Here is a 9,786-nt window from a genome sequence, read left to right as displayed (position 1 = left end):
TTTAACGTTACGTCGTCAACTAACTACGTCGTCGGTCGGTACGGACGTAATTAAACTTTACTTACCGTACTCGTACCTCGCGCTCTCTCTCTCTCTCTCTCTCTCTCTCTCTCTCTCTCTCTCTCTCTTCCTCCCCCTCTCTTCCTTTCTTTTTCTCTTTCTTTCTTTCTCCCTATTTTCCCTATCTAATCTCCAACGTTAATGGCCGACACGGCGATTCCCGACTGTGCTCCAGTGAATTTCATTATCGCGACACCCGGCCCACGAGGCGAGCAAGGAGGATCCACCACGCGGCACCGCCGCGCCGGTTCTCATGATGCAACGGCCTCCAGACTCTCCAGGTCCTTCCCTTTCCCAGACGGCGGACAGACGTGGCATGTACGCAACGAGCCGGCGCGAAACGCGTGACTTGGCCGCAGCTAGATTAACGAGCATGCCTAGAATCGAACGCGAAGGCTCGGCCGCAGCCGAGATTTCGGAGAAGAGCGCCGTAACTTCTCCGCTGTCTCACAAGAAAACAGGATCTATTTTCTAGGCGACTCGATAAGATTAAATGATTAAGATGAAAAATGGATATGTATTTTGCCTTTTTAATTGTCATTTTTGGGTTCTTCAAAAAATACAGCGAATCCTCATGACAGCTCATTTATCTTTTCCTTTCGAAGAAATGGAGGAAGTTGAAAAAGATTTGTGGAATTTATGGACTACGAAAAAAATTTTTGCATTTGTGTTTTCTCTATTTCTCTTTTATTGTTCGAATTTATTTATCAGATTCACTTTCTTTATTTTATTTTATTTTTTTTATTTTTTCCTGCTAACCTTTTAACTTTTCTTACTGCGTTTTTTCTCCTTTCTTCTCTTTTGCGTTATTCAAGAAAGTACATCTTTTTTATTAAAAAAAAACCAATGAGGTCATTGATGTGGAAGATGCACACCTCTCGAATGGGCGTTCGAACATAGTCCTTTTTGATCATGTAGAGAAATGACGTCCATCCTTTCTCTTTTCACACCATTGTTCTTCTTTTCTATTCCACCAGTCGTTACTTAATGACTTAAAAATTTATTATGCAACCTGCGGTGTCTTGGTCGATCGTTCGACGTCGCCGTCATCTTTCGAAACTGTCGACAACCGTCTGCTTGTGATGAAAGTCTCGGAGGCCGTGGCGCGCAAATAAACAAGTTCTTGTCTCGGTACCGATGAAAATTATGGGACTGTAATTTTATATGTTGTAAACGTGGAATCTAAAAATTACAATAGCACCGAATAGAGGCGGATGCAATGGGTCACATTGTGCTACGTCGCATCGGGAAAAAGAGTGAAATTCAAGTCACGCGAACGCGAACAACTGATGTCCAATGCTGAAGAAAAAGTTTCTGTAGGCCGTGCGATGCAAATGAGTCTGGTCGAGACGTCCTGGGAATGAACTTAAGATTCGAGACGCGGCCTTAAGAAATTAAGGTTCCGCCGAGAGACCAGACGGAAAGTCGAGGTGATTGGGGTGCCGGTGTATCCGCCGACTGTCTAGCCGCTGTCTGCAACGTGTAATAAATGCCTCCGAGCCGTACCGTGCCTCTGTAGGTCACTGACCATCGTCCATTGGCCCGTGTCGGCACCCGGAAGAGTTCGCCGGGAACCTGGAGGTGAAAATTCTCAAGCTGATAGACACGCCGCCGCACTAGATTCATAGAGCGAAATGATCTTTTCTAGACTGCAAAATCCAAATCTTCTAAAACAATACAATTCTTCTAATACAAATACAAAAAATTTTTCGAAAACGCCAATTAAATGTGTCCAAAAACATTTTAATAGTTAAAAATTTTAAGGCATTTTTAAAACGTTTCTCTGCAACGTTTATTTAAATATTTCTAGAATCTTAGGTTTTTTTAAGGTTGAGTAAATTATTCTGTCTCTCTTGAAAAAGCTTACCACTTACTTTAAATTTTATTGTTTTACAGAGAGAAAGAACAACCTTCTTCTTTTTTTCCTCCTTTTCTTCTTCTTTTTCTTCTTTTTCTTCTTCTTCTTTTTCTTCTTCTTCTTCCTCTTCTCTGTAAAGTAATCTCTTTGTAAAGCATCAATTATATAAACGACCTTCTGAAACTTCTAAATATTTTGCCTCAGGTTCTCGCATTTTATTATCTTTTTAAAATAATCTTACATTATTCTTATCTTTTTGAAAAAAATTTTTTATGTAAGATTGATATAATAAAGATGATTTTTTATTAACGTTTTAAAATTGGTGTGCTTCGTATCATTAAAGATTTAAAAGCTTGGCGTGATATGTCACCTTTTATTTAAGTATTCCGTGCAACCTAATAAACTTTGATCTGTCTGTGCAGCCAGAGCCAGAAAAAGGCGATCGAAGATATTAAATCGAGAATTCTTGCGATAACTGGGAGATTCAACCTTAGCACCAATACCAATCAGGTTCAACGCGAGAGACTTGCTATGTTTTCGCCTGTTTGTAAGTAATTTAATAATTCATTTTTTTCTGACGTTTCAAAAAAAGAAGCTGCATTCGCGCGGAAAGCAGGCTATTAGCGCTACCGTATTATTCTATTTTTATTTCATGTCTAATGAACGATGATGATGGAATGACTCAATAACGCTGATAGCGCTCTCTCCGAATGCAATCATGGTAACATATCAAGGATGTTGCTTATTAGATCAAATACTCGATTCATTATGTAGGTCACATACCTCGAAACACGGATTCTGAGGCATGGATAGATCCGTTTTTGATGAACATGCACTTTCAATTAAATCTTACTACTGACGATTACGTTGTCGCTGCGAGATTGCGACTTCACGTATTTCCGCAGAAAAACATCACGACTTCCGACTATCGGCTTTCGAACCCCTTCGATGAGGAAGAAGATGACGAGAAGAAAATCAGGGTGTCCGTTTATTATTATACCAAATCGCTGAAGAAGCATCGATGTGAGTATTTAATCGTTTAATGGGCATTTGATAATAAATGGGTGTAGCTAAGATATTTTGTTTAAAGGGACGGGACAAATTAGAATTAAGACCTTTGAACGTAGGGAAAGGGAGGATAATCGAGTTAGTGTGGACTATTGAATTTGTTTTGTTTTATATTATTATTTTTAATTAATTACAAGGTAAATAATAATCATACATATTTAATTTACTAATTTATTTTATTCTCTCTTAAAATTGTGGTTCTGCAACTGGTTCTTCAAACTAGAAAAAAACTTAAATTTATAATATTAGTTGTCTTGAATTTTTAAAAAATCTTTCTATAATTTTCACCTTCAATTCTTTTTCCTTTTTCAAAATTAATTTTTTGTGAATATCAAGCATAGTCTGTTTAAGCGCTTTTAATTTTGTTCTTTTTTAAGATTTGGGGGCATAACCCCTTGCCCTCTTTGGCTACGCCAATGATTTAACAAATTGCTAAATTTACCTATGAATATTTAAAGAATTTAGAGAATTGCTATTTCTGCAGCAAAAAAACGACTGATGGACTCTGTCGTGACGCCTCTGAATGCCGAAGGCGCTCATTTGGCGCTAGATGTCAGACAAGGCCTGAGATTCTGGCGACCGAGTCCGCGAAATCCACATGGCAACGGTAACAATCACGGTTTGGTGGTTCAGATAGAGGACCAGGATGGCCGGCCGCTAAAACCGGCTCTGTACATCCAACAATCGTCCTGCGTAGACCACGATTTCGATGAGAAGGCATGTGAGTGTGTGGTCTAACAATACTAACTTCCGTTTGAGTCTTAGATTGAGCCTTGGCATATTTTTGCGTGAGACTAAACAACGAGTATAGTAACACTTGAAACAAAAGTGAATTAATAATGTAATGTGTATTAAAATTGAAATTCATAAATTATTGATACCAGTTTGAATGATAAATAGAGATTTTAAAATTATTTTTCGTTAATTGCACATCTGACCAAAATGCATTTAAATTATTTATGATTTAGCAGTAGTAATTGATAATTAATGATCTAATAATTTAATTAAAAGAAAAATGGAAAATAAAATAAATTCTGAAATCGCAAAAATTCATATTTTAATAAATTTTAAATATGTGCGTGTGCGTGTGCAGTGTGTGCGCGCGCGCGCGTGTGTGTGTGTTGTGTGTCTTTTAATTAATCCATTTTGAATCTCGATAATTTTAAATTCTTATTATAGAATATTTTCTTTTTTTTCTCTCTCTACAGACCAACGCATACCTACACTTTTCGTCCGAGCCTGCCATCGTTATGTTCGCATCGTAAATGATAAAAAAGACACGTACGTAAACTGTAGGCATTGATGACAAATTTCACTTGATCAGAAAGCGAAAAGATTTATTTCAAAATAAAAAAGATCGACTTAAACTATATTGTGTTATCATCATTATTTAGAAATACTTGCCATTAAAGAAAATTTGCACTTTTATTGTATAAACTTAGAGTCTTATAGAGAAATATCCATCTAGAAATTATATAAGAGTGAATCCTAAGTACTGGATCTTAAATTAAGAAATTTCACTTCAAACGTTTAAAAAATGATTGAATAATAATGATTGAATAATACATTAACAAACATATAAATATAGAAATCCAATTTAAGTGAAAGGTCTGTTAAGCATTGCTTTTACGAGAAACGTTTTCACTGATTGCTTATCTTTTTCAATTGTTCAACATTTGTTTGAAAAAAATGCAAGTTTGGCTTTAAATAAATAATAATAGTTTGATTGTAAAAAATTGATATAGTTTGTAAGAATTCTTTATATAGACTGTTTACTATTAACTTAAAGAAGAATTATTTAAATATAGTAGAATATACATATATATATATATATATATATATATATATATATAAAAATATATATAAAATATATATATAGAGAGAGTTATAATAATAATTCTTGTATCTTGAAGTAAATTAGTTTCTTTTTAGATTTATTATAATGTATATATAATTAAGTATAAAGTAGCGTATCCATGACTTATGCATTCGCCAACGTGTCAACATGCTCATGACTGATATAGCCAAATGTAAAAGTTTAGGTTCATATATCTATTTATATTAAATATAGTTAGATGGATTAAGGAATCTTTTCTCCAAGTCTTTAGTTAGATAAATTCATGGAGAGTCTCTCTGTGAAAACGTTGCAGATTTCTAGGAAGGTCCTTTCTTGTCTTTGAAATTGCAGCGATTTCTTTTACGATACTTACAATGTATATGACAAAAGAAGCGTTTAATATTTAATGCCTTCTGCGGTGTATATAATGTATATTTCCATAAAGTTGCAGATGAATAAATTCATTTGTAGTAAGACATATATATCACATTAATTTATACTCTTTCTGTCCAAATATAATAAGGTTCAATAAATGCGATATCCTCTTCCTTCTTTTTGACAATTTTTGTGGAATTTTTATGATTCTGAAGTTAAAGAAAACATAAGTACATATTGTACAAAACATATTTTATTAAAAAGTTTCGTTTTATAGGAAAATTGATCATTCGCAACAAATCGATTTATAGATCGATTACCATTATAATCAGTAAATAAAAAAGCAAGAATATAGTCATTCGTATATAAATCATATTAATTTAAAGAACGCTAGAAAATAAAAGTATTTATACAAGTAATATGATATCGATACAAAAGATACAAAAAGATTCTTAGATATTCAATTAAATCGATGGGCCATTTTATAGACCAGAACGCAATAATTAATAAATACATTGTATACGCACGCGTTCAAATTAATAATAATATATAATTTCTTTACAATAATTAATCGAATTAAACAATATCGCTGTTAATATGTATTCTTTCTGAAGACAAATTTTATTATTGAAAATTAAGATTCATTGTGATCCAGCTCATTTTTCTAATTACGTAATCTTTATCTCCAGCTGTAGATCTTACATACAGATGTTTTTTAGATGATAATCTCATAGATTATATCTTTATTGATAACAAAACAATTTCTTATTAGCTGCCTTATACTTAATAAGATTTCATTAGAAAAATTTTAATCGATGAAGGCGACATTAATTAGAAAAGTCGAGTAATTGATTTTATTCTGATTTTCAGCGGAGTTATATTTGGCCAAATATTGTCGATTTTGACTATGTATAAACGTTCTCCTTGATCTAACTATCTCGATCGAGAGAATCTAAGGTATCGTTGCTCGATGAATGCGCAAGATCACTTAGCTCGTCCAAATGCTTCTGTCGCTTTCTGACATTCCAGTGAAGGCATTCAGCTAAAGAATCGAACCAGTCGGTAATTTGGTCGGCTGCGCAAATGCTAGGCACCGGGTATATAGAGGTGGTCACCTTCAAACTGAAAAATTATGCGATTTATTCTAATTAATCAATTTGATAAAATTAATCTAACTTAAAGCTAATACAGTTGAAAGTTTACTTTGTAGCAAAATAAATTGTTACAAATAAAATTTATTTAAATCGCTTCTTAATTATTTATGGTTTTATGAAAAATATTTTTATAAGAAAATTTATAAGAAAATTTTATAAGTTCACATATTTGTTAAAAATAGTGTATTCTTATGTAAAAGAGAATATTTATATTGTGCGCTGATTTTATTATGATAAGCGAAAGCCTTTGGTTTAATGTTTATGCATAAAACGTTTATCGTAAGTATGAATAATAAATTATTAAATACCATCACCTTGCAGTACAGCTAACGTCTCCAGAGGTATTTTAAAGTAAAATATTGGCAACAAAAAGAATATGAAAATTAAGCAAAGAATAAATGAGCATGTAGCAGATAATTTTTAAATATGATTTACAAAAGTAGAGACCATAAATTTCGTCGTATAATATAAAATAAAAAGAAATGAGAAACGTCCGATAATGTGAAATAAAAAAAAAATGAAAAGAGTACTGACTGACATAAACTTATTTGATTTAAATTATAAGTTTGATTTAAACTTTGGTTAAATTTTGTAATAAACATCTAGCCAAGCTCATAGCATCTTATTTTTTATTTAAACATAGATTTGATTTGAAATAAGCTTATTAGAAGAAGGTATTTTATGTGTCATGATTTACAGAATTTATGAGTTAAAAAAAAATAATTACAGATTCGTATCGTTTAATGCAATGAGACATAAATATAGAAAGAAAAGCGATATGGTGCTCTTTAACGAAAACAGAACAAACCTGTCGCCGACACGCAATTCTTGCTGATTGCGGCCATCGAAGGAGACATAAGCTGTACTGCGAGCATTGCTGTTCGCCATTATCTGAAATAATTGTAGAAAAGACAAATGATTAGACAGAGTTGCCGAACGTTTTACCTGTCACCGTGGAAGAGTTCCTGTCTATTTCTACCGTCGAAGGACACCCACGAAGTATTTCTGCTGTCGGGTGAAACCGAGATCTACAGTGGAAAGCAAGATGATCATGTTAATTGCTGCTGATTATAGCCGTATTGCGTTAATTCGTTAGACCTTTTTCTGAAGTCTGTTGCTTAACAAGTCTTTTTATAAATTTCGTTATTGTCATTCTGAAAGATATAAGAAACAATTTAATATAAATATAATTTTCAAATTCGAATAAACTAAATTTAATTTAGTATAAATTTTAAATTGAAATAAATTAACATATTTAAAATAATTCCCAAATTTACGAAAAATTAATGAAAGAATTTTTTATTACGGAAACGATTTGTCTTAAGTCATAATAGGTTCTTTCGTGAGAAGAAATAACATATTTCCAATAAGTTTGAATACTTTGAAACTTTTGAAAACTTTTGAATGAAAACTTCAAAATAGCATTTAGCCTAAGAATGTGCTATGATATCTGAATATAAGGAATCAGATTTCCTTCTATTGAATATTGGTCTGAACCATATTTCATACAAGCACAAAAAAAGAATCGATTCAAATGAAACTAATTCTAATACCTATTATAAATCTTAAGACTAATGAAGACTCAATTCAATTGTTATCAATAAGTCAAATGTTATAATATATTCTAATCGTTTAGGACTACATTTACAATTTGGTTTTCTTTCAAAAAAATTAACGTCGATCCTCCAGGGTATGTCGATGCGATTTAATTTTTATATCATTTATTATTTTTTAATTGATTGATTGGATTAACCTATTCTTCATCACACGCGAATGAATATTGGAAGAATGACGAGAGATTTTTGGCAATTTTGATTATAAGAATCGCTATAAATTATCAAATTATATTGAACACATTTATACTATTCGGTACTTTTGTAATTTTGCGATCTTTTTTTTATATCTTTTTATGTTACTGAGGATGGCCTAATAAAGGTCGAAATGTTTAGCATTGTATTTAAATTATTGTAAGATTAAAATTCATTTATTAGCAACCTGCATTGACTCATAGTCTTTATCATTTAAGTTGTTTCAAAATGTTATAACTCTTAAATGAAAATTTTTTCTCTTTTTGAGGTGGGCCATAGATTTCGTTATTATAAAAAATTCAAAACGGATTGAGGTGAATTCCAGTATCTATACTATAAATTTCAAAAGAATTGAATAAGTTGATTTTATTTTCATGAATAAAATTAAAAGGTTTGTTTCGAAGTTGTTAAGAAATTTTTAATCCGCCACCATAAATGTATAAAACGTTCCATTAGCGTGTTTCTTCTTTTTTTTTTTAAAGATTAAAGAAACTACCTTGAGCTCGACCCCGGCAGGTACGACAATCGGCCTGAAGGATAGAGAGTGAGGGCAGATTGGTGTGATCATTATGGCAGGAACTGAAGGATGAATCATGCTGGCTCCAGCAGCAACTGCATAAGCGGTCGACCCGGTCGGCGTACTCACGATCAAGCCATCACCCTGGACGCTTGTTACGTGTTTGCCATCAATGAATAAGTCGATATTTGAAAGGTAAGGTGAGGGCCCTCGATCCACTACAACTTCATTCAATATCAAGAGATTTGTTGGTGGTTCAGTCAACTGACTATCTTCATTCTTACGTATAATTATGCACCTCAGACGACTCCTCAAAGTTAAAGCCGCATTACCTAGAACAAGATACAATGTAAATTTGACGATTAAAAAAAAACGTAAAATTAATAACTAACCTTCAAGAACATTGGTCACTTGTTCTTGAAAATTATCAAATTCGAAGGGTGTAAGAAATCCTAAGGAACCAAGGTGGAATGCCATTACAGGTGGCACTGACTGTTGGAACAACAAACTGGCATAAAGAAGTGTGCCGTCGCCTCCCAAGCAAACGATAAAATCAATTTTATCCTGAAAACAAAAAGCAATGCACTCCATTTAAAAGAAGTAATAAAAAAAACAGTCATTAAAAATTAATAAAAATTTTTATTTTATCGTTTATTAATCCTTACTTTTCACAATATTGTATATTTTTATCGTCCAGTAACTAATTAAATTGGATCCGATATAAATTAAATTTTAGCCTTATAAGCAACAAGTTGTATAACAAACATGTAAATTATAATTTTTGTTATAAATATTTTAAAATAAGGTTGTCATTACCTGCAAATCATCTGTGCCGTCCCTAAAGGTTTGTAATCTATCGCGAACACTTTGAAATCTAGAATCTCTGGCTAGGGCTGCATCCTCCAGAACAGAAGCTTCCACAAATACAACCATTCGTTTTGCCTGCATTAAAGAAAAATCAAATGAAATTCATAATTGCAATCATACTCTTCCCATGTTTAATTATAAATATTAGCTATAAGTCAAATATGTTGTGTATATATATATATATATATATATATATATATATATATATACACACACACATATATATATATATATATATATAT

The 9,786-nt window shown here is 32.4% G+C and overlaps 2 protein-coding genes across 3 annotated transcripts in view; one reads left to right on the top strand and one right to left on the bottom strand.

Annotated features, from left to right (window-relative positions):
- LOC105623827 overlaps window positions 1-4,289 on the top strand; it is an 8,615-nt gene extending 4,326 nt beyond the window's left edge. The window contains exons 3-6 of the mRNA XM_012205203.1: window positions 2,341-2,465; window positions 2,693-2,941; window positions 3,471-3,707; window positions 4,195-4,289. Coding sequence (XP_012060593.1) covers window positions 2,341-2,465; window positions 2,693-2,941; window positions 3,471-3,707; window positions 4,195-4,289 — 706 coding nt within the window. The remainder of the gene's footprint in view (window positions 1-2,340; window positions 2,466-2,692; window positions 2,942-3,470; window positions 3,708-4,194) is intronic.
- Window positions 4,290-5,818: 1,529 nt separating this feature from the next.
- LOC105623826 (NAD kinase-like) overlaps window positions 5,819-9,786 on the bottom strand; it is a 29,591-nt gene continuing 25,623 nt past the window's right edge. For both annotated transcript variants that reach the window (XM_012205202.1, XM_012205201.1), the window contains 5 exons: window positions 9,494-9,619; window positions 9,070-9,241; window positions 8,657-9,009; window positions 7,298-7,380; window positions 5,819-6,320 (listed from right to left, as the gene is read on the bottom strand). In XM_012205202.1, the coding sequence (XP_012060592.1) occupies window positions 6,128-6,320; window positions 7,298-7,380; window positions 8,657-9,009; window positions 9,070-9,241; window positions 9,494-9,619 (927 nt within the window). In that variant the 3' untranslated portion in view covers window positions 5,819-6,127. The remainder of the gene's footprint in view (window positions 6,321-7,297; window positions 7,381-8,656; window positions 9,010-9,069; window positions 9,242-9,493; window positions 9,620-9,786) is intronic.

Source organism: Atta cephalotes, assembly GCF_000143395.1.
Source record: "Atta cephalotes unplaced genomic scaffold scaffold00065, whole genome shotgun sequence".
Taxonomy (NCBI): Eukaryota; Metazoa; Arthropoda; class Insecta; order Hymenoptera; family Formicidae; genus Atta; species Atta cephalotes.
This window is presented reverse-complemented; position numbering and strand designations above follow the sequence as displayed.